The 24,899-nt window shown below is 44.4% G+C and overlaps 1 protein-coding gene and 1 pseudogene across 1 annotated transcript; both read right to left on the reverse strand.

The window, feature by feature from the left end:
* Window positions 1-6,393: 6,393 nt before the first annotated feature.
* LOC124695935 lies at window positions 6,394-9,108 on the reverse strand (annotated as a pseudogene).
* A 6,374-nt stretch (window positions 9,109-15,482) lies between these two features.
* LOC124701505 (protein NRT1/ PTR FAMILY 8.3-like) lies at window positions 15,483-20,642 on the reverse strand. The gene is made up of 5 exons (XM_047233576.1): window positions 20,395-20,642; window positions 18,591-18,690; window positions 18,024-18,241; window positions 17,046-17,602; window positions 15,483-16,444 (listed from the first exon to the last, which is right to left on the reverse strand). The coding sequence occupies exons 1-5, from the start codon at window positions 20,458-20,460 to the stop codon at window positions 15,622-15,624; spliced, it is 1,764 nt and encodes a 587-aa protein (XP_047089532.1). The 5' UTR covers window positions 20,461-20,642; the 3' UTR covers window positions 15,483-15,621.
* Window positions 20,643-24,899: the final 4,257 nt, after the last annotated feature.

A 24,899-nucleotide genomic window follows, 5' to 3' on the forward strand; every position in this document is an offset into this window, starting at 1 on the left:
GCCGGCGCGGCCAAGGGGGCCGCGCCGCCCTAGGGTTTGGCGCCCCGTGGCCCCTCTTCGTCTCTCCTTCGGACTTCCGGAAGCTTCGTGAGAAAATAGGCCTCTCGGGCTTTTATTTCGTCCAATTCCGAGAATATTTCTTTACTAGGATTTCTGAAACCAAAAACGGCAGAAAACAGACAGCGGCACTTCGGCATCTTGTTAATAGGTTAGTTCCAGAAAATGCACGAATATGACATAAAGTGTGCATAAAACATGTAGATACCATCAATAATGTGGCATGGAACACAAGAAATTATCGATACGTTGGAGACGTATCAGCCACCCCGGCCATCTTCTCCTCATCTTCTTCTTCATCATCGGACAAGTACTCGGCTCCAACAAAAGCTCTTCCCTTGTTCTTCTTGAATCGATCGTTGATTGGGTTTGGCTTCAATCTTGGCTTGACCCCTTTGATGAATCTTGGCTTGTCTACCCTTTTCTCATAAGGGCACTCGTTTGCAAAGTGGCTATCTTCATCACAATTGTAGCAAGTTCTCTTCTTCTTCTTGTCATTGAGGAGCGTAGGCAACTTTCCCTTGTACTTCTTGGCAAAGAAGGCAAAGTCAGTGACGATGTCACTAGTTGAAGTCATCTCCTCATCTTCTTCAATTTCATATTCTTCTTCTCCTCCATGGTCAGCTCTAGCCTTGAGAGCAAGGTTGTGTGACGCTTCATGGTTGTGTGAGGCTTCATCAACACGGTTCATTGCCTTGAGCCTCTTTCCGGCTTTGGCCATGTTTTCATTGGCGGCCACATAGGAGACTAGATCATCGGAGTTGAGATCGGCACTCTTGGTCATGATTTGCAAGTTGAGTCCAAGGTTGGTGTCTTCTTGTTTGACGGCAATCATAGCAATGACCTTGGATTTTATGAAGGCTTCGTTCATCTCGAATCCGTCATTGTACTTCTCAGCACCAAGTCCCTTGACCCTAACTTTCAGAGCACCAAGCCTAGCATAGGCATCGAATACAGATTCTCCATCTCGAATCATGAACTGGTAGGCCTCTTGCTTTGCGGTCTCATAGAGAGATGATTGGATCAAATCGGTTCCCTCTTGGAGTACTACGATCCGATCCCACAACTCTTTAGCGGAGACAATGTCATCGACTTGATCTAGAAGCTTGCGGTTGATGCCACTTCTAATCTTGTCACGTGCGGATGCATTGAGTTGACGGTTGTAGAACTCGGTGGAGGTCAACCGAGTAGGATCTTGTGGCTCCCGATGTCCATGAACAATGAGCTCCCATAGCTCCACACTCGCAGCTGCGAATATGAGATTCCATAGCAGATTTCCAATATGGAAAGTGAGTTCCATCGTAATGGGGAACGGTCCCACTATGGTTTATATGAGGCATGGGTGAAGTGTTTCTGGGATAGTCATGGTTAACATCGTGGTAGGATTCTTTAGAGGCCGAAGCCCCACTAAGAGTTCCACCGAAGTTAGATTCTTAAGCATGGCGATCATTTACGTCATTTGGTTTTGTAGCTCATCCTCCTTTTTCTTCTTCTCGGCATCATATGCCAAGAGTCTAGATTTCATCTCCTTAACCGAAAGGTTAGAGTCGTCATCTAGACCCTCGAAGAGTTTATCCATCTCACTCTTAAGGCGGTGAAGCCCTTAATAAGAGTCCGGGCTCGATACCAATTGAAAGTATAGAGATGGTAAACCTAGGGGGGGGTGAATAGGTTTCTACAAATTTTAATTCTTTCTTTGCAATATTAGGCTTCGCGGAATATAAAGATGAGCCTAATGCAAACTAGGTGAAGCAACCTATATGAGGATACAACTAACTCAAGCACAGGCAGTTAAATCACAAGTAAGGAGTTCGGTTAGAGATAACCGATAGCACGCGGAGACGAGGATGTATTCCCGTGTTCCCTTGCTTTGCAACAAGGTACGTCACGTTTGGAGGAGTGGAGGTCCCACGAAGGATTCCCCGTGCCACGAAGGCTCACCCTATTCTCCGGAGCCTATCCCACGAAGGAATAGCTCACTCACTTGTGGTAGACTTTGAGGTAGCCTCCAAACCTTCACAATCTTGCCGGAGCAAATCCACGGCCCGGATGCTTCCGGACTCCTCTTGCCCACCTAGGGTTTCCAAGGAACCCTAGGAAGCAAGCTTCTCAATGAATACAAGGGGGAATGAGATTTGGCTTGGTAGAACGGTAGATCGGGTCCTCCTCTAGTGATTCCCGGAGGGATTTGAGTTTGGGTGGAGGAGGAGGGAGATCCGAGGCTTTTGGTGTTTCTAGCAATGGAGTAGGAGAGAGAGAGCTCAAGAACGAGTTTATAGTATGTTGCCTAACCCTTCCAAGGTAGAAGAAGGGGTATTTATAGTGTTCTTCAAAATCTGGCCGTTGCCACTTGCCACCTCGGCATTCTTCCCGACAAACCCGGTCGAGACCGGACCACGGACCAGGACAGCCCGGTCGTGAGGCCGGTCAGACCGGACTGGTGGCCGGAGCACCTTTGCGTCGTCCTGGAGCTTGTCCGGTTGGTGCCCGGTTGCTGCCCGGTTTCCGAGCGGTCGGCCGGACGTGGTGCCGGACCCGCCGGTCAGGAGCCCGGTCGGCCGGGCCACGAGCCGGACCTCGCTGGTCCTCTGTGGAGCCCGGTTTCCGACCGGTCGGCCGCTGTAAGCCGGACTGGCCGGTTGCTGGCCCGGTTGGACCGGGCAGGTGACCGGATTTCTCCTGTAACCCCTTTTTGATTGTTGTTGAAATGGGGGGTCACCTTTAGCCTTCTTGTTCCATTGATACACCTTTATACCTCTTTGGCTAATACCTGGGAATCATCTAGTAGTCATGTATTAGTCCAAATACACTAGCACGGTGTCATTGTTACCAAAATAATGGATAAGGGTAAAATACCCTTACACATGGAACATAAGAAATTATCGATACGTCGGAGACGTATCACCGAGGAGCACCCTCGTCAGTATCACTGGCCTAGCCTCACTCCGGTGGTGCATCTAGCATGGGTGGACGACACGTGGAGTTGTGTGTCAGGCGGATCTCGCATGATCCTATCGGTTTTCGTGTTTGTTGGTGTGGTTTCAGGTCAAACTCTTTCAATCTATAGGTTGTTCCTTTGGGACCTTAACATGATGACACCCTACTTTTCTACTTTTTTCGATAAAGGGAATATATTAATATCAAAACGATACTAATTACACCCAGCCTCTGCAACAACGCACTACCCTAATGGCACTACGGATGCACACAGCCAAAAAAAGGAAAAGAAAACTAAGAAACAAAAGTCCCGCTACAGTATCTCGGGCCTAACAACGAGCAATACATCCACCGCCAAGACAACACCTGAAGTACGGACTCTCCAAAAACGACGCCTCCAAGAAGGGAACAGTGCGCTAACACCATCGTCGCCCGATCAAAGATCTTAGGTTTTCACCACTGAAGATAGTCCCCGCTCTCAAAACAATGCCTCCAACAAGGTCATTGCCGGGCACAACCGAGTTAAGGCCGGACCTTGGGTTTTCACCCCGAAAGGTAGGACTCTGAACTTCACTGTGTTGTCGCCCCCACTTTCATACCGCTGTTGTGAAGCCCGGAACACCAAGCAAATCCCTCAACAACGCGGAGATTTGAACCTCCCTTAGCTAGTCCTCCCTCCGGCCTTCATGAACTTCCCTTCTTCCGACTTTCATCATGGATCCATAGTCACTTGATGTCAACACAGAAAAAGAGCTTCGCGCCGCTCCCTCCGGAACCAATCGGTCGGAATAAAAGCATGGGTGCGCACGACCGAATACCACCGATCCAGCAAACTCCAGGCAAAAAATATTGTTACATTCGCCGGCGGAGCCTTCCGGAACTCAACACTCCGGCTAGATCACGAGTCCAGGCCTCCAGTAGGTCTTCCTCTTCACGCAAGAGAGACCCTAGGACCACCACCTTTATTCAGGTCGGACCCCCACGTCGGCGACCGTCCCGGGCTGGCCATGCCAACCCTCCATCTCCATCTCGCCGCCGGAACGCGGTGATAGATCGATAGATCCACCACCACCAACCGCAGGCCGACCCTCTCCGGCGAAGAAGAGGGCCACCTCCACCGTCGTACCCAAGGCTGCTGCCCCGGGCGACCTCGTGTCGCGGTGAAACCCGAGATCGCCTCCACTCACCGGCAAGAGGCGGGGGGAAATTGGCGCAGGCCATGAGCCTGGCCGTCGCCCACCACCAACCCCTGCCGGAGTGCTGCGGAGCCGACGGGAGGAGGGAGGCCGCGGCGCTGGCCGCCGCCGCCCATCCCACGCGCCGGCCGCCAGGGGAGCCGACGGGAGAAGAGGCGCAGCGCAGGCCGCCGCCGCCCGACTCAGCCGCGCGCCCGCCATGCATCGAGGAGGGAGATCCGGCCGCCGTCACCAGGCGTCGACGAGGAGGAGCCCCCGCCGCCGCCACGCCCCGTGGGACTTTGCCCCGGCGGCGCTACCGGCGACGGCGGCGGCGGTTAGGCTGGGGTGCGGGAGAAGGGTTAGGGTTGGACGGTTGTTAATTCTCCTACTTTTCTACTACAACAAATTCTATTGTGACAAGTTTGTTCGGATCTGGTGATGGAGGGGCGAAAACTGTGGCGTCTCATCTCGGCTCACGCTAATGTATATAGTCGTCTTGGCCTATTTGTAGCTCTTAGTAGTTTTTGAACACTTTGTATAGTACTCCCTCCGTTCCTTTTTAATTGACTCGGATTTAGTACTAAATCCGAGTCAATTAAAAAAGAACGGAGGGAGTATAGTTTAGTAGTGCAGAAGCGAGAGTGTCGTCATAGCTCTTGTTGTTCAGCAGCCATCCCTATGCAACGTGTGCCGTCTTATATATGGTTACAATAAAGTGCATGGGATTTTCTCGTGTCGACGTCAATTTCTGAGAAGTGCAACTTCAGTTTAGACATGGAACTTGTAACTTTTTGGATTCATAAAACTTGATGAAAAATGCAAATTTCTCTATACTAAAATTGCACTTTCTAGAACCCACTTGAAGACTTGGGTGTAGGCCAACAATAACTGCTCGAGACTTGTGAGCGGCTCAAGATCAACTCTTTTTTAGCCTGACTCAAAATCAATCAAAAAGAAGTAAGTCAAGTATCTGAAATCCAAAACTGAATCCGGGTGCATATGCACCTGGTATGTATAAAACATTTTTTTTAAATGTAAAAAAATTTAGAAAAATAATTTCGTATGTAGAGGGATATGTTCTATGTGTGAACGTGAAGTTTCACATAAAATCGATATTTTTTGTACCATGTGTAAAAAAGACAAACAATGCCTCGAGAAATAGACTATTTTAGCATAAAAAATTTGTCTTTTTTACACAGGGTACAAAACATATCAGTTTTTGCTGAAACAACTTTCTGAGCATGTAACATGTCAAGATCAAAACAAGACATTTTTGTTTTCATTTTTAAAAAAATTGTAAATATGTTTAAAATGCATTTCAAATAAAGGGTGCATATGCACCCGAGTGCAGAAACACCCTGCACGTCAAGTATGTGCGTCTTATATAGCTTTATTGAAAACAAGCTGATGTTGAGCTAACACTTAGCTCGCTCGATTATGCTCGATAGGTCAAAAGAAATATAATTATATATAACAATTATGTTATTTATTATAAATAAAAAATTCATTACGTTATAGGATATGGATGGTATTTATTAGTTCTGTTGGATGAGATTTAATTAACCAAATGGAGAAGATTAATTTATTATTTGTATATTATGCATGGGGTTTTATTTATTCTATATTCACCAAATATAATTTTTTTGATTATTTTACATAGCTTAAAACTAGCTTGAGATGTATCCGAGATGACTGCAAGCTAAGTATGAATCACATTTTATAGCTTGACCTTTAACTCAACCTAGTTTGACTATCTCGAATTTTACTAATGTGGAGTATAAGCAATGCCATACTTGGGACTAGTCGAACCGAGACTTCTTTGAGAATTCACCAATCAATCGATAGCAACAAAGTGGCGAATTACTGTAAACATAACGGCCATGAATATTGTAAGTAACTAAACAAAGCTACCCTCCCCCCCCCCCCACCCCCCCCCCCGAAACCCTACCCTCCCCTGACACCCCCCTCCCGGGCGGCAGCAGAGGCCCCAGCATGTAGCCCCAGCGGACCTCCATCCCCCACCCCATGAATCACTGTCATTTAAACCTGCAAACTGGAAAAAATTAGTTGCAACTCGATTTGCAATAGAAAATTTTCAATTACAATCCACTTTAAACTAAATAGTTTTATTTGTAACCCGACTTACACCTAATGGTGTTGAAACGGTAGAAATATACAGCTGTCTCAAGCCATGAAATAATATCTAGAAGCATTTCTACGGTTAAGAAACATTCTTGCACTTGTATCTCTTGGCACAGCAGATGAAAACCGCCAGATTTAGCGAGCTGAGCGCAGCGATGAGCCAGAAGAAGCGGTCAAGGTGACCCTTGTTGAGGTCATCGGGTATCCACCCGGGCTTGCCGCCACTCGTGGTGACGGTGGACACCACCGTCACGACGAGTGAGCTGAGGTAGCTCCCGAGCGACACTGTGAGGAGCGCTAGCGCGGAGGAGAGGCTCCGCATCGACTCCGGCGCCTCGTTGTAGAAGAACTCCAACTGGCCGACGCACGCGAACACCACGCTGGCGCCGACGAGGAGGTATTGCGGTATCTGCCACAAGATGCACATGGGCGCCGCCGCCATCCGGTCGAGCGCCAGCCGCCGCGTCTCGACCACCGCCGCGGCCGCCATGACCAGGACCGAAAGGAACAGGCCGATGCCGAACCGTTGCAGCTCCGAGAACCCTCGCTCATTGCCGGTGAACCTCCTGGCCGCCGGGATGAGCACCCTGTCGTAGATGGGCACGAAGAGGATGACGCTGACGGCGTCGAAGGAAGCCAGCGACGCCGGAGGGATGGCGAACGCGCCGACCGAAGTGTCCATCATCCTCCCTTGCTCTAGGAACGTCGAGGAGAACTGCGCGAGGACGGAGAAGAACACGATCCCGGTGGCCCAGATCGGGAGCATGCCGAAAACGATCTTGAGCTCCTCGACTTGCGTCACGGTGCAGAGCCTCCATGGATCAAAATAAAGCTCTTCGGCTGAAGAGATCACTGCAGCCTTGTCCAGGAAACTGCACAAGAAAGAAAATTACGATCAGCCATGTGGTCACTCATTACAGATTCAGAAAGCTAGTTTTACCTAAGCACCGGCGTATGCTGCAGCTTCTTGGTACTGTCGTCCGCCATTGACGCATCCCCGGTTAGCTCGTAGAGAAGAGAAGTATCACGCGGCAAACGTACATTCCGCTTCAAGAACGCCGCCACGACAACCTGGGAAACTCTTGCGAGCGGACTTCCCAGAGGCTTCTGCACTCTGTACGAGCTGGAGCCCAGCAAAAAGCTCCCGATAGCCAAGGCGATGAACAGGGTCGGTATCCAGAGGCCAATGACCCACCCGCAGTGGTCCTGCACCCACACGACGACGGTGCCGGAGACGAAGCTGCCGATGTAGATGGAGAAGAAGAACCAGTTGAAGAAGGAGCTCTTCTTGAGCCTCTCGGCCGGGACGCCGTCGTCGAACTGGTCGGCGCCGAAGGAGGAGATGCAGGGCTTGATGCCGCCGGCTCCGATGGCCATCATGTACAGGCCAAGGAAGAAGACGGCGGACTGGGACGAAGACGACGACGAGACGTCCTGATGCAGGCAGTCGAGCCCGGTGCATGCCGCCGGGATCGATGCTGAAATCGACATTGCAGCCATTCCCTTTGTGTTGCAAAAAAAAAAAAAAAAACCAGAACTATCAGCTAGTTCCATTGATGGATGCAACATCACGTGTGTGCTAATGTGCTTACCATCAGGTAGACTGCGAAGAAGGCCAGCGTCGTCCGGTATCTTCCCAATAGGAGTCTGCCACGATAGCTCCGACGAGGGGAGCGATGTAGCAAGTCCCCTGCCAGTTGGTGTAGTTTCTTGCTGCCGAGACATTGCTCTGCCGCAATATCGTCTTGAGGAAAGTCACCAGGTTGAACTGGATCCCGTAGTACGCTAGCTCCTCGAAGCATTCAGTCACTGCAATGCAAGTCAGAATACAGATGAGTAGTAGTATGTCTGAAGCAAATCCCAAGAGGATCCTCTTTATTATAATATAATGGAAGGATCATGATCGTGATTCATGCGAGGATCGCAACAAAATACTTGAAAGTAATAATGAACAGTACAAAGAAACAATAGTGAGGTTCATGGCTAAATCATGCATTTGAGCAGTCCGAAGTCTGAACACAAAATTTGGACAAGTGAACTGAAATATAGTACGCCTGACATTTCTCTGCCAGATTAAAACTTGAGTCTCCACTTACCTAAGATAAACTTGCATGCTTTCCAACTGCCCGTACGATTCTTCGTTGTAGGAGTTGGAGTTCCTTTAATGTCAACAATTTGGTCCCCTCTATGTAGAACTGAATCCTGTAATAAGACAAACCTAATTTTCTGTAGTAAACCATTTTGGGCAAAACCATGAAACAACTGTTATGCACGTACTACATGATAAAAGAAAGTAGCCTAGAATCAGAATGTAAATAGCAGGCAGATATTGGGGCCAAGTCTAGTAATGCTTTTGTTGACTGCGATGTTGCCAAGCACGCCATCCTTTTTCATTGGACAATGATCATGAGAGACATCAGTATTGCATCAGGAATGTAACAGGCAGAATTTTGCAGATCTCAGCACAGCAATATGTAGCCATGATGTGCTAGTCTGCAACAGCAAAGGGACGAGAGATCCAGTTGTTTCCAACATTTCACTGTCCAAGAACAGATACAGATATGAAATCCATATGCAACCCAATATATGTTACTTTGGGATACTTTGGGCATCAAATGAACGAGGGTCTCTCCAAATTTAGGAAGATACCTCTTTATGCTTGCAAATACTTTCGGAACACGTAAAAAACAAACAATTGATTTTAAAAACCAGGCTACTAGTAGATTTGAACGTAAAAGAAACTGACCTTGAGAAGTGGTTCTTCCAACTGCAAGTTTTCCTTGAGAGACGCCATGGTGTGGTGGAGTCGATCCCCAGTCCTACAGCTCGGTTCAGAAGCAACACCAAACCGTGTAAGAAGGTCCAACACAAAGGCACGGCACACCTCGATTTATATAGATCTAACGTACGAATGCACAAGGTCAAATTTCCATAGTACAAAATAACAAAAAATAATAATTTACTAGTACTAGCGTATTGTGCTCCCTTGGAAAGTTTGTAAGCTCAAAATAAAAAGGTAACCATTTTTGCGTCCATCTTTAATTTAAAGTGCCATTTGATTCCCTCTTTAAAGCTGCACTATTCATAATGATGCAACAACGGTTGCTTGTATGATACTACCTCCATCCCAAAGCTTAAGGCCTATATTTTTTTCTTCAGAAAGTCAAATATGTCAAGTTTGACCAAGTTTTTATCAAAAATTATTAACATAAAAAGTACAAAATCAATATCATTAGATAGATAATGAATTATATTTTCATATGGTATCTACAAAATGTCATATTTTTTCATAGATTCTTCTAAAAATTTGATCAAACTTTACTTCGTTTGACTTTTCAAAAAAAATATAAACCTTAAGACTAACCACAATGGAAGTATCATAAGTAGTATCATGCATGCCATATTGGCAAAAATCTGATGTGGCGCACTAATTAATGAGGTGAGAGATGGGAGTGGTATTATGATACCGTATCATAGCACGTAAAACTAGAAAATTTAATGACAAACACATCATGTACATAAATTTGCATTGAGATTCTACAAAATATTAAATATGATAATACTATGATACTATCTTAAAATACTACACTCATAATGCATAGTATCATAAGATTTTTTATTTGTATCATAAGAAAAAAAATCTTATGATACTATGCATGCATTATGGGCGTAGTATCATAAACTAGTATCATATGCATGATACTAGTGTACGGAGTATGATACTTTCCATTATAACTAGTCTAAGCCTTGGGATGGAGGTATTACACTATTCAACATCCCCTAATTTTTCTAGTGGACATTTTTTGCATGAAATATTATAAAATTACTCTGAATCACGATCTTCCCAGATTTAACCAAAAGGAATGTAAGCCTTGCTTTCCTTAGACAATCGTTATTTTTTCACGCATAATCTAAATCTGGGCTTATTTGAACATGTCCTTACTAAATCTCTTTCCAAAACCCATTAGCAGATCTAGACCGACATTTTTTTAAAAGCTGAACAGTGAGTTGCATATTTTAAATTTTATTATAGAGTAAAGTTATTTACATATGAGGTGCTAGAGAGTAGTATGGGACACCCTCTTCTTGGACCCTAGGTAGAGATGGCTTCGACGATGAGCATGTTTAGTCCAGTGAAAACACAAGACCCCTTGTCAACAATATCGACACACGTCAGACCCTTGTTGAAGGTGGTGGTTCGAAACTCGACTTTGGGGATGAAAATTCTGAGACAAACCTATGGTTGACCTCGTCATCTCATCGACGCAGTACGCCGATCCTTCTCGAAGGCTTCGCCTATAAATTATGTACATTTTGTACGTTATGGTCTTTTACAATTGAGTTAGTGGCGAGGCATACATCCTCAATTTTTTTCTTATTTGGGTCAGCTTTGTTCGGATTCGATGTCTAGTCTTGCATGTTATAGTATATGGTTGTCTACAGCATCGATGCATGCCGGGGGTTACCCACCTTTTTTGAAAATAACAAATTCTTGCTGCACCCCCACATAGCTAAATAACAAAATATAATTACTGATAGTACGAAATGGTCTAGCGATTATGGTGTTTCATGGTATTCCACCCGTTAGATCTTTGTTGTATAGTTTGAGATCTAGATCTCTTGGACCTTGAGCGCCAGAGCACGAGGTGAAATTAGAGTCTACACATAGCATCAAACGAAGGCAAAGCTAGGATCAATGACTCAATAGAGTTAGGGTTAGAGTTCAGAACGAGGGGTATCGAGTCTTGGCATTGAAAGACTAGAACTCTCTGAACGTACATGGCTTATGTTTCGAGTTGCCCGGAGTTTTAGTATTGGTTGGGCTAAAAACCCAGACTAAAGGGTGCATTAGCACCGGTTTGAGCGGTCAGGATGTCGCAGAAATCCGCAGGGCTTTTAGCACCGATTCGTAAGGCATCTTTAGCACCGGTTCGTAAGACACCTTTAACACCGGTTTAAGTCACGTGGCATGCGTGAACCCTTTAGCACCGGTTCGTGGCTCAAACCAGTGCTAAATGTCCCCCTTTTGCAACGATTTAATCCACGAACCGGTGTTAAAGGATTCACGCCCATTTTTTCCTCTCATGCCTACCCACCCCACCCCACCCCACCCCACAGAAAATAGGTCTAAACAAATAAACAAAAATGATAAAAACTTCAAATTTCAAAATCCTTTAACATGCATGTACCTCACCGAACCAACTTTTAGGGAAAATCTGAAAATTTGAATTTTGATACTTTTTGCTAAAAAAAGGTTGTTCTGAATTAAAAAGGCTATAACTTTTACGTACGGTCTCGCAAAACAAATGTGTAATATATAAAAAAACTATCTACGCAAAATGTTACATCCGATTTCAATGGTCGTACAGTTTGCATAAAATCTTGCTTCTCAAAATTCCAAAGGGAAATATGAAAGCAGGAAGAATTTAGATTTTGTCAAAAAAAATTGATTTTTTTTTGAAATTTTAGAATTTCTTTTGTTGATTATTTCAGTTTTTTATTATTTTGAAGGTTTCACATTATTTTGGAATCTTGATTTTTTAAAGTTTTTTGAAATTTTTATTGTTTTTTTTGAAATATTTCGAGTTTTTAATTAATAATTGAATTATGCATAAAAATTATTTGAAATTTATTGTTGCTTATTATTACTTAATCATTGTTGCTTATTTTTAAAATTATTTGAAATTCAAAAAATAAAATCATGTGTTAACAAAGTCTAAGGGTTAATACAATTTATAGCATACTATTATCAAGGAGTTGCGAGCGTAGTCTTGGAAGCGTGTATGAAAGGAACGAAGAAGTTAAGCGTGCTAAGGGTGGAGCAGTGTGAGGATGTTTGATCACCGGGAAGTTTGACCATAAGTATGTATTTTGACATGAGCACAGGGGTGATTAGAGATTAGAATGGAAATTGTCAAACAATTCAAATATCCGAAAATAGAGAAATTTAAAAATTCTGAAAAATAAATTCAATTTTTTTTAATTTTTTTTCAAAATTTATAGCGGAAATTCTGCCGCACCTTTAGCATCGTTTCGTGGCTCAAACGGTGCTAAAGGGTCCTCCAGACGCAGCACATGACCCGGGCCACGTGGAACCCCTTTAGCACCGGTTCGCAGTACAACCGGTGCCAACCGGTGCTAAAGGGGGAGACTTTAGTGCCGATTCCTTTGCACCGGTTGGGCAACCGGTGCAAATGAGACTTACAAACCGATGCTAATGCTCCGGTTTCTACTAATGGTGGAGAGATGGTCGACGTGGCCGGTGAACTCGAGTTGATCATGTGAACTGTGAAGACGAAGAGACATGGCGGGCACGAGGCCCTATCAGCCAAAAGCAAGGACCAACGAAGATAGCATGTGGACTCGTGGTGATAACATCTTGTGTGTGCTTGTGTGTTGTAGAGAGAGAACAATAAAATGTGACATGTCAGCGATAATGTGTACAGTTTGAGGTAACAACCAGAAAATCGAGTGGTAATTAATAGTAGATATAAATACTCGAGAGAGGTTCAGAATGGATATCAGTGACCTAAATCAGCAAATTTTATAGCAGGTCCACTCATCCTAAATTCCTAATACTCTTCCGCAGAAATAAAGTGTACAAAGTTAACTTCCGCTTACAACTGCGAGAATCCGTTTAGTGCACATGCATGTACACCAGAGTATTGTGGTGTCTGGGCACTACTGCTGTACTAGCGCGGGTGCATGTGCTTATTGGAAAGAACACCTATATTGCAATAGCTCTTTGAGTGTAATTAAGTTGAGCATCTACCAGTGACAGTACGCTGGACTAAGAGAGTGCATTGAACATGAGGGTGATGTTTACTTTAGCACACGACGATGCAACTCACCAACAGCAGCAACAGCAACAAAGACGCACGACCGCGCATGTTTTCGTTCCCTGTTTGTTGCAGCCACGGGGCCTCGGGGGCATATCTGTATGGCCCCATATTTATTCTTTTGGATTCATCAGATATAATTTAGTGCAGATCCATGATCTGTGGTCGATGTATCGTAGACAATCAATGCTGTAATTATGGGATTCCTTCTGCATTGGATCTACTTCATGTGGCATATTGGCACGGATGGGGCCCTCTGTTCTATTATATATATATCTACAGAAAAAGAGTAAGCTACGGAAACTCAAAACTGATCTCAGGTGGATATACACCCGGTATGTACAAAATATTTCAAGAAGTTAAAGAATTTAGGAAAAAAAATTGCATGTAGAGGGATATGTTATGTGCGAACATGAAATTTCACATAAAACCAACATTTTTTGTGCCCTCTGTAAAAAAGACGAAAAAATGTCTCGAGAAATAGATTATTTTAGCACCTAAATTTGTCTTTTTTTAGACTGGGCACAAAACATGTCGGTTTTTTTGCTGAAAAACTTTGTGAGCATGTAACATGTCAACATATACACGAGACAATTATTTATATCTTTTAAATATGTTCAAAATGCATTTCAAATAAAGGGTGCATGATGCATAAACACCCTGTCCAGTAAGTTATCTCTTCGGTGAAAACCAATCATATTGGCAGACTTTGCATCCCAACAATAGTAAAGTCTCTCGGAGCAATTCACATGATTAATCTAGCGATGCAAAAATAAAAAGAGTGGATAGCGGTGCAAATAATGAGCGAGTGAGTGTAAAAATTCCAAGTGTGGCGGCGCAAGAGTCGGCCACGACGCTAGTGATGATTTCGTGATGCCTACTAAATCAAATCACTGGAATGTGTTGTGTGAGGTGGTATGGTATGACTTACTAAATCAAATCACTGGAATGTGTTGTGTGAGGTGGTATGGTATGACTTATGAGTGTGTACCGGGACCAGCATTTGGAGAAGAGAGCGCAACAGCGTAATAATTTTTTTTTTTGGATAAAATTGGAACGAAGTATACTTAAGGATAGTATTTATATGGAAGTGACTAATTTTGGTCGATCTAGAATTAAGTTAACTTTTAGTCTGATGACATCAACCAATATCATGTGCAACTTAATTGTTTGCTGCAATTGCAACTCCCGTTGGAATTTCTTCCATCGGCAAAAGTATCTTTGTCTCCTTCAACTTTAACGAAAAGCCCTAGAGTCGACCGAGTTCTAACTTAATTCCCAGTCAAGCAGAAACGTACTTATATAGTATATCTCAAGAACAACCAAGCATGTAGTAGCAAATGAACGAATTAACATGATTGTTTGTTGAAAATTTTAACTCAGCTTGTAATAATCAGATAAATTGATCTGAAGTGATAAATAAGTCAAATTGGTAAAGTAGCCGATTGGACAGTAGTGCTGCCCCACAGCTACTTAGATAGCTGTACTGGTCAGATCAATCGGGAAAATATCTAGTGATACCACACCTCACATGATACCATGATACCACTTCACAAAATTTAAATTTGTAAGAGACAAAAAAAATTTACAACAAATTTGTGGCTGTTCACAAGATGTGCGTTTATATTGTCTAAAATTTTCAGATCCAAATTTAAAATACACAAAGAGAAAGAAAAAAGAAAAATATTGTGTGAATAGTGGCATTTTGAGTTTTTGTCTTTATGTGACACTATTCATGCTAGATTTCTCTTTTTTGTTTCTCTAAGGATATTTCGAATTTGGTTATGAAAGTTACAAGGTATGTAAACACACATCTTGTGAACACCCAAAATTTTAGTTCCGGATTTTTTGACATTTACAATTTAAATTTTTAAAAATGGTATCATGTATCAAATAAGGTGTGGTATCATTAGATATGTTCTCCAGATCAATCTTTGTGTCCACTAGCAGCACGTACGCACGCAGATCCTAGTCACTATTCCACAACACATAGTTAAGGAATTGCTCCCACTGCGAATTCATAAAAAAGCGACCGACATCTGCAAGCCGACCAGCACTCCCCCCAGATCGAGATCAGCAACTACAATGGTCTGAGATAAAAAGTAGCCGGTGCTTTCGCGTGATTGTAGTTTATAATGAGTTAACTCGACCACTTGAGTGCACTGTCGTGCGAAGAGCATGCTTACATGCTCTGTAGTACGGTCCAGATCTGTTGCCCTGCCAATAGAAAGCACACAGAGATCCTTCACACTTGAGGGTAGCAACTGAAATGATTAGGAAACTGTTCCCACTCAAAGTAAGAAACTGCATCCAAGTATCAAACAGGACAGGATGCAACACTGTGACTATACATTACAGAAGAGACTGTACATTGTATCTTGTCGATGACAGAAATGTGCACACAACTTTAAACTTTTAATCTGTACAACACATGGCAACAGCGGAGAAAAAGGAAAGCTAGCAACGAATTAAAGTACAGAAGCTTTCTTGCACTTGTACTGCTGTGCAAAGTAAATGAAAGCAAGGAAATTCAGAGAGCTGAGGCCAGCGATGAGCCAGAAGAAGCGGTCGAGATGGCCTTCGTTCAGGTTGTCAGGGATCCACCCCATCTGTCCCCCTTGCGTCGTAAAATAGGACACCAGTGTCAGTATGAACGAGCTAAGATAGCTTCCGAGAGACACGGTGACGAGGGCGAAAGCAGAGCACAGGCTTCTCATGGAATCCGGAGACTGGTTGTAGAAGAACTCGGCTTGCCCGATGGACGTGAACACCTCACCAACACCGATCAGCAGGTACTGGGGCGCTTGCCAGAGAATGCTCATGGGTACAGGCACCTTCTGATGGATCAGACCCTCTGATCTCGCGTTCTCCAGGCGCTTGATCTCGACCAATGCTGCAACCGCCACCGCGATGGTGGACACGAACAGACCGATCCCCATGCGCTGAAGCTCCGAGAAGCCCCTCTCCTTACCGGTCAATCTCCGGGCTATTGGCACGATGAATCTCTCATAGATGGGGACCCAAACAACGATGCTGATTACATCCAAGGATGAGAGGGTGGCTGGTGGGATTTTAAAAGACCCAACTTGGTTGTTGAGGACCATTCCTTGCTCTATAAACATTGACGAGTTTTGGGCGCACACTGTGAAGAACACGATGCCTGTTGCCCAGATTGGAAACATCCTCATTAATATTTTGAGCTCTTCAATCTGTGTGACAGTGCAAAGCCTCCAAGGATTATGACAACCACCATGTTCACTCCGTAGAATGACTGCAGATTTGTCGAGGAAACTGTAAAGAAAATATAACAGCATCAGGTCAGAGGTTATGTAAATCTTTGCAGAGAACTCATGTCTCGTGTAAGATTTACCTGTCATGATTCTGAAATAGGATTGCTGTGTCCAGGATGTCCCAAGACACAAACTTGAAAGCATGTGAATGTCAGACCAAGATAATAGCATACTATGCAAATCCGTGTCAAACTTAGTTACACTGTATTACCTCTGTTCTAAAAGAAGCCAGCGTACTAGGAAGCGTGTAGTTAAACTTTTCTAACTTGAACTATCGATATATAAAAAGATTATATGTATTGATCAAATAAAAATAATAGTGTCAGATTGGTCATGAAAAATTCACTATTCTGTAACTCTTTTTTCACTAACATATTCAACTTAAAGATAATTATTGAAACTGCATCTTAAAGACTGTCCGTGTCTGAGGAGCCATGTATGTTGAAATTGGGGCTGTAAATTTTTTTACTACCTTTCTTGAACCCTTGTATATTTTAAAACAGCAACCGAACTACATTATCTGAATGATTTCTCCCATTAATTTGCTAAAAGTAATAACACCTGGACAAAAAATACTTGCCAAGGATAACCAAGAACAGTACCTGAATTCACTGCTGTGCTCCAGCTTGCGGCTCCCCTCAATAGCTGACGTCTTACCATGACGCTCATAGAGAAGAGAAGAATCAACTGGCAAATCCACATTTCGTTTGCGGATGGCTGCAACAACTACCTGGCATGCTCTTGTAAGCGGGCTTCCTCCAGGTATCTGATATCTATATACCTCTGAACCTAGAAAAAAGCTTCCAATGGCTAAGGCAATGAATAAAGTAGGGATTGCAAATCCAATGCCATATCCACATTTTTCTTGTACCCAAATAAGGACAGTGCCAGAGATCAATGAACCAATATTGATGGAGAAATAAAACCAATTGAAGAAAGCGCCTTTCTTTGTTCTCTCAACTGGATCAGTATCATCAAATTGGTCAGCACCAAAGGATGAAACACACGGCTTGATACCTCCGGCCCCTAAAGCAATCATATAGAGTCCAATAAAGTATATCAGATATTGTGGTAATGCTGGTTGTGGACAAAAGGACCCAATACATTGAGGGGGCTGGAGTGAAGGAACTGATGCTGATAGCGTCAAAGCCGCCATCCCCTTCAATTAAATGCATGTAGAGGAGCCATTAGTACAAAATATCAGCAGCAACAAGTGCATCAATGGGATGTAGGATTCACAAATAGAACAATTAGACAAAGTGGGTTTGCAAATGATGATCTATACTAGTAATCTAACAGGTTACTATATATATGGTTGAACAACTATTCTGCATGTGATCGTAATGTTAGTTATATGATAAGCTATATAGGCCCAGTTCACCCTGTCTAATTGTTAACCTCTCCATGAACAAATACCAATTGAAATAGCACCATAATGTAGTAATTAGAATTTAAAATATGAGCAAAGTATTAAACACTAATACGCAAGCCATCCAAGTGAACATGAGACAAACCTATCTGATATCTCTCTCAGTATGAATTTCTTGAGATACATGTGTATTTGGCAAGTGGCAACTTACAAGAAAGTAAATAGTTGAGAAAACAGCAATTGTCCTGTACTTTCCCCAGCATGAATCTGCTAAGGTTGCTCCAATAAGTGGTGTGAGATAACATGTTCCTTGCCAGGTAGTAAAGTTTCTCGCAGCAGAGACATTGCCTTGATGCAGTCTTGTTGAAAGGTAAGTGACCAAACTTTTTGAGATGCCATAGTAGGCTAATCGCTCACACACTTCAGTTCCTATCATGTAAGAAAAGACAATCGGCAGTTAAACTTAACATTACATACATGTATAAACAGGATTACCTCTCTCGTATTCAGGAGTAATATATTTCAGATATTAATTTTTCAACAAAAAATACAGAAATGGACTTAAAATCTACAGGAATTTACACCCAATCAAGTCCCAAGCTTAAGACTTTACAAGTCAGCTGAGAATATGATCTAAAGCATAAGTTCTCACTCAGATACATTTGAATATTAATGGTTTTCCGTTGGTAAAAAAAAAAAAAATATATATATAAATGGTTTTGGTCCCCTAAAAAATCAGGTCACTTTGTACCCCAATGAAGAGTTTTGGTTAAATTACCGAGAATCAATGAGCATGCACTCCAATTGCCTGTATTATGCTTTAAAACAGGATGGCCTCCGTAGTTGACTGACCCATCACCAGTATATTCATCAAAATTCTGTGAAGAAAGTGAAATTATTAGTGGTTGATGTAGAAATCATTTGTCGAGTGGGAGCTCTATGGCATGATCAAAATCAGAAGGAAAAAAGGAAATATATAACACACAACTGTTGAACAAAATGAAAAATGAAACAAACGCGAGTTGTAACACTTTTTCAATGATAATAAGTATGCAAACTTCGTTCTTGAGACCGAAGGAAAGAGTCTTGATTAAATCACAATGATTCAGTACAGGAAATATGATCTGGACGTTCTGATAGTGATCAAATATTTAGGCCAGCTCCCTAGAACTTAATGGAGCACAAGTGATAACAAACATATCTCACGACAAATATAAGATGCTTTAGACACAGTTATTCCTTACCATGTACATTTTAACAGAGGCTTTAAGCCTGGCTTTAGATTATAAAGCCAAACACTGGTACAAGCGTTATCACTTTAAACATAAAGAAACAGCCAGGGAGTTCACGAAGAACAATTATGCCAAATCTCCCACAGTTCTGATGCCTAACATAACCAATAAACCTAGTCTACTCAATTGGTGCATTGGGCGTCCTGAGGCTATCGGTTCGGGCTCAAAATAAGGAAGAAAAACGTTTCCTTCTATATTGACACATCTTTACTCCTATAAACAAACCAGTCAGTGGTGATGATCTGTTTCCCCTGAGGTCTTACCAATCCAAAATACAAGAACAGTTGAGACTGAGATGAGACTCCTCACCATACATGTAAATATGTATTCCAAAATGTTCAACACCGGAAACTTATAGAATAGATTACTTCCAATGCAAATCAATGATTTGAACATTTCACACGGCTTCCTTTCATGTTCTTTAGTACAAATTACTACAGCTACAGATGAAGAATATTGAATTTTAGGAAAAGTCAAGTACTGAGTAATAGAGATCTAATGCACGTTTCAACTATGGATACATGTATGTAACTACAAATATTGCAATGTTATGCTTACAACTAGTAACCTGAAATAGGTCAGTGACCAATACCATGACTACAAAACAAAGTTTATCTTTCGTGGATAAGCTGATTGAAACAGACGGTTATCCAAAATATAACAAGAACAGATAATCGCGCCTAAACAACTGCTGTTTCGGTCAAACATGTGTAACCCATTCCATTCCATCTGTTTCGATCAAACCATAAAATTTGTACCAGTCAAGTTAACCATCAGACCTCTAAAGCAAAGACAACGTCAGCAAATTTCACGCGAACAAGTAAATCCAGTTTCTGCAAGTAATTTCTACAAGTCAATCGATGTACAAACTTAAGAATTGATGTGTGTTCCGATGGAATACATCCAATCCGAAGGGCGTCAGGATTCTGAAGCGGTAGCCGTCACTCCTGTGGTGCTCACCTGTTAGTCACAACTGCCCATCTAAACATTTCCCCTTCATTTTTTGCCCTATGATAATTTAGTATTTTGCAAGAGACCAATCAAAGAAGTTCAGTTCAATCTGGCAGGGCTCTACGCGAACCCAAGATCCCAGAACTGAGAAATCCAAGGTATTTTTTTTTGTCCTTTTTGTCGATATCGATCAAATTACATAGCCATTCCCCCCGCAAAAAAAAACTAATTAAAGGGGATAACAGAGCTGGAAACCCTGCGAATTCTTGAACTATAAATGGAACAAACAAACAGAAAGACCAAAAATTTGATGGAAAGGGGATGGGAATACGGGAGTACCTCCGGTTGCGTCGCGCGCACTACCAGGATCTGCTGCTCCTCCTCCTCGTCCACCAACGACCCCATGAATGCAGCTTTGGAAGTTCCGAGGGCTTACTGTTCCGTTCAACGAAAACGCTGAAATACTACTGGGTTAATTGTCTATTTGGAAACAACTGAAACCGCCGTACTAAGTAGTACTAGTACTAATCCAAGAAGCAGGGAGACGAAGCAACAGGTTTGACTCTGCTGCTTGGTCGCCATTGTTGATAACGACAGTGCAGCGGTAACCTCAAAAGTTAAGTAATTGCGAGAAGATCCTTTTGTGGACTGCAATGCAATGCAGCTGTATGTATGTGTATCTTAGCCCTTTCTATTGTTGGCGCATTTGAGCACAGCTTTTTCTCATCATCTTAAAACACGGTCAATTAAAACCTCTACACGGGGATGCTCACGAAACATCTGAAAATGCCTTTTCATGCATCGATGAAAGCGGCTGATGCAGAGAAGAACCGGATAATACAGCGCTCATCTCACCTCGTGCCTAGCATGTTGCGTCTCGTAATATGCAGATTTATCGGAGACCTGGATGCGATTGTTTTTCCTGTGCTTTCTTGTTTATCTTATCCGTTTTCTGACGAAGCCACGTGTCGCGGAAACAGGGACGGGCTCTACGAAGCGGATAGCGACTGGGATCTGGACAGTAATCTACTTCTACTCCCCTGATGCTGACGAAGCGGGGCTGCGACTTCTGTAGGTCAGGTCTTTCTTTTGCCTTCTCAGGGCATCTCCAACCGGGCGATCTAAACGGACGCGCTGGGCCATCTGTTTTGGGCCGTTTGCGTGCCCGAGCGGACGCGCGGACAGCGCCCCGCGTTCGCGCGTCCGTTTGGGTCGCGCGGTGCGCCCAACGCGGCAGATTTAGGTCGCGGCGCCATATGGTATGTTTTTCTTGTAAATTCACTAGAAAAACGCAAAAAAATATTATATAAAATATATAAAATAGTACAAATGCTCAAAATGTATTACACATTACATAGTCCATGTAATCAAGGATAAAGTATTATTGAAATAAAATGAAAAAACGATACAAATGCTCTAGGCTTCGAGATTTTGTTGTTTGCGGCATTGTTGCCTACGTGCTCGCCACATGTGCTCGACCAAATCAGCCTCGAAGTCTGGTTGTGTACTGACTACATCTCGAATTTCATGGTGCGCATGAAGAATGTCCCGGAATGATGCCGGAGCTCCTTGGCGAGGAGTAACCAACTCTCCTTGGCCTTTCCAGTCAATATCAAAGAGTGAATCATCCCGCTCTACCTCAACAATCATGTTATGCATGATTACACAAGCGGTCATCACCTCCCACAGAGTTTGCACATCCCGAGGCTCGGCGGTGTGTCCGACGATAGCCCAACGAGCTTGGAGGATGCCAAACGCCCGCTCGACATCTTTCCGGGCTGCCTCCTCGCTCTTTGGCAAACCTTGCCTCCTGCTCCGAGTTGGGGTTCCGGATTGTCTTAACGAGTGTAGCCCAAGGTGGATAGATACCATCGGCAAGGTAGTACCCCTTCGTGTAGTGGTGGCCATTGATCTCAAAATCCACATCGGGGGACCGACCGTACGCTAGCCTATCAAACACCGGAGAGCGCCGCAAGACATTGATGTCATTGTGCGAGCCAGCCATTCCGAAGAATGAGTGCCAAATCCATGTGTCATGGGAAGCAACAGCTTCAAGAATGACCGTGCACCCCTCGGAATGGCCGGCCGTATACCCCCCGCCAACCAAAGGGCGAGTTCTTCCACTCCCGAGTGCATGCGATCTATGCTGCCAAGCATCCCAGGAAAACCCCCGGAAGCGTTGATCGACAACGGACGAGCTGTGTCCTCCGCATTAGGTTGCCGGAGGTATCTGTTCTCCGAACGAACCGATCACGGCTCTGCAGAACCCGTACATCGATTCCAAGCCGGTTGACTCACTCATGCGCGTGTGCTCATCTACGAAATCACCGGCAACGCCATATGCGAGCATCCTAATCGCCGCCGTGCATTTCGGTACGAAGAGAGGCCTACCTTGCCAATTGCATCCACTTTCGCACGAAGTAGTCGTCGTAGATCTTCACGGCATCCATTATCCGGCGGAACAGCGGCCTGGTCATCCGAAAACGACGGCGAAACATGGACGGCACGAACAATGGCTTGGGTTTGAAGTAGTCGTTGTAGAGCTGGTCGTGGCCGCGTTCTCTTTTGCGGTCCAATGTGCGAATAGGGCATCATCACGAGTGAACTTGGTCTCCGTGACTGTATGTTCCGATGCATCTTGTGCTGCATCTATCCTTTCTCTTGAACAGGAATTACATTTTCTTTAGATAAAGAAAGAGGAATTACTCGAGTATTTCTGTAGGCGTTTCCGTGAACAGATCAGTTCCGTTGTAACTTGGTACTCCCTCCGTCACGAATTACATGTCGGAGGGCTAGTGTAAATGAACTTTTGCATTTTCACCCTTTGTATTTCGAAATCATCACCAACGCATCCCCAATCTAAGCAGCAAACTTCGCGGGCGCCGGCGGACTCGCGCGCTCGGGATCGGAGCTTCCGGCCGGAGACTCACGCGCCCCTCGCGATCGACCGCCGCCGGAATCGCGCGCCCCTCGCGGTCGACCGCCGCCGGAATCGCGCCCCTCGCGGTCGACCGCCGCCGGAATCGCGCGTCCCTCAAACGGAGTCTCGCGCACGCGGGCGGACGGCCTCCGCGCCGGCGATCTCTCGCGCCGCGGGCCAACAGCGGCCTCCGCGCTCTACCGGCGCCTGGAGCCGCTTCTCGTCGCCGCTGCTGGAGCTCCCCTCTCGCCGGCGATGGAGCTCGAGGAGGATGGACCCGAAGCTGCTGGAGCTCCCCTCTCGCTGGCGATGGAGCTCGAGGAGGATGGACCTGATGACCCACAAGTATAGGGGATCGCAACAGTCTTCGAGGGAAGTATTACCCAATTTATTGATTCGACACAAGGGGAGGTAAAGAATACTTATAAGCCTTAACAACTGAGTTGTCAATTCAGCTGCACCTGGAAAAGCACTAGCAACAGGGGTGATGTGAAAGTAGCGAGTGATATGAGAGCAATAATAACGAGTAACACGGCAGCAGTAATAGTAGTATGAGAGCAATGACACCGGAAAACAGATTGACATGTAGAACGAGTATATGATGATGAAAGATGGACCGGGGTTCCCAGCTATCTACACTAGTGGCAACTCTCCAATAACAAGTGTTGGGTGAACAAATTACAGTCGGGCAATTGATAGGATTGAAATAGCATTAAGACAGAATATCAAGATCATTAATCATGTAGGCATGTTTCCCATATATAGTCATACGTGCTCGCAATGAGAAACTTGTACAACATCTTTTGTCCTACCAGCCGGTGGCAGCCAGGGCCTCTAGGGAATCTATCGGAAATTAAGGTACTCCTTTTAATAGAGCACCGGAGCAAAGCATTAACACTCCGTGAAAACATGTGATCCTCATATCTAAGCCTTCCCTCCAATTGTCCCAATTTCTGTCACTTTGGGGTCTTTGGTTCCGGACATAGACATGTGCATACAACTTGTAGATACAATCTAAGCAATAAGTATAGAGCTCAAATCTAAGATCATGCCACTCGGGCCCTAGTGACAAGCATTAAGCATAACAAGATTGCAGCAACAATAACTTCATAAACTTTGTAGATAGACAATCATAATGTAACAATCCATCGGATCCCGACAAACACAACACCGATTACATCGGATGAATCTCAATCATGTAAGGCAGCTCATGAGATCATTGTATTGAAGTACATGGGGGAGAGAATACCAACTAGCTACAGCTAGAACCCGTAGTCCATGGGGGAACTACTCACGGAGCATGATGGAGGCGGTGGCGTTGATGGAGATGGCTTCCGGGGGCACTTCCCCGTCCCGGCAGGGTGCCGGGACAGAGACTTCTGTCCCCCGAATTGGAGTTTCGCGATGGTGTCGGCGCCCCTGGAGTCTTTCTGGAGTTTCGTCAAGGGTTACGGTGTTTTTAGGTCGAAAGGGATTTTATAGGCGAAGAGGCGGCGCAGGGGGCACATGGGGCGCCACACCACAGGCCGGCGCGGGCCCGGGCCAGGCCGCGCCGCCCTATGGTGTGGTGGCCCTCCGGCCCCTCTCCGACTCTTCTTCGGTGTTCTGGACGCTTCCGGGAAAAATAGGAGGTTTGGTCTTCGTTTCGTCGAATTCGAGAATATTACCCGAACAGCCTTTCCGGAACCAAAAACAGCAGAAAACGAGAACTGGCACTGTGGCATCTTGTTAATAGGTTAGTTCCGGAAAATGCATGAAATCATCATAAAGTGCAAGCAAAACATGTAAGTATTGTCATAAAACAAGCATGGAACAACAGAAATTATGGATACGTTGGAGACGTATCAGGACCCGAAGCTGCTGGAGCCGCCTCTCTCCGCCGCTGCTGTAACCTGTTGTCCGCCGGTGCTGGAGGTCCCCTCTC

The sequence above is a fragment of the Lolium rigidum genome, chromosome 3 (genome assembly GCF_022539505.1).
Source record: "Lolium rigidum isolate FL_2022 chromosome 3, APGP_CSIRO_Lrig_0.1, whole genome shotgun sequence".
In the NCBI taxonomy this organism is placed as follows: domain Eukaryota; kingdom Viridiplantae; phylum Streptophyta; class Magnoliopsida; order Poales; family Poaceae; genus Lolium; species Lolium rigidum.

What these genes read in the sequence shown, in the direction of transcription:
- LOC124701505 (XM_047233576.1), bottom strand. Translation starts at nt 20,460, where the DNA reads ATGGGGTCGTTGGTGGACGAGGAGGAGGAGCAGCAGATCCTGGTAGTG. An exon ending in TGCATGCTCATTGATTCTCG is followed by an intron (nt 18,242 to 18,590) that starts GTAATTTAACCA and finishes CTTACATGATAG; the next exon opens with GAACTGAAGTGTGTGAGCGA. An exon ending in TCTCAACTATTTACTTTCTT is followed by an intron (nt 17,603 to 18,023) that starts GTAAGTTGCCAC and finishes ATTTAATTGAAG; the next exon opens with GGGATGGCGGCTTTGACGCT.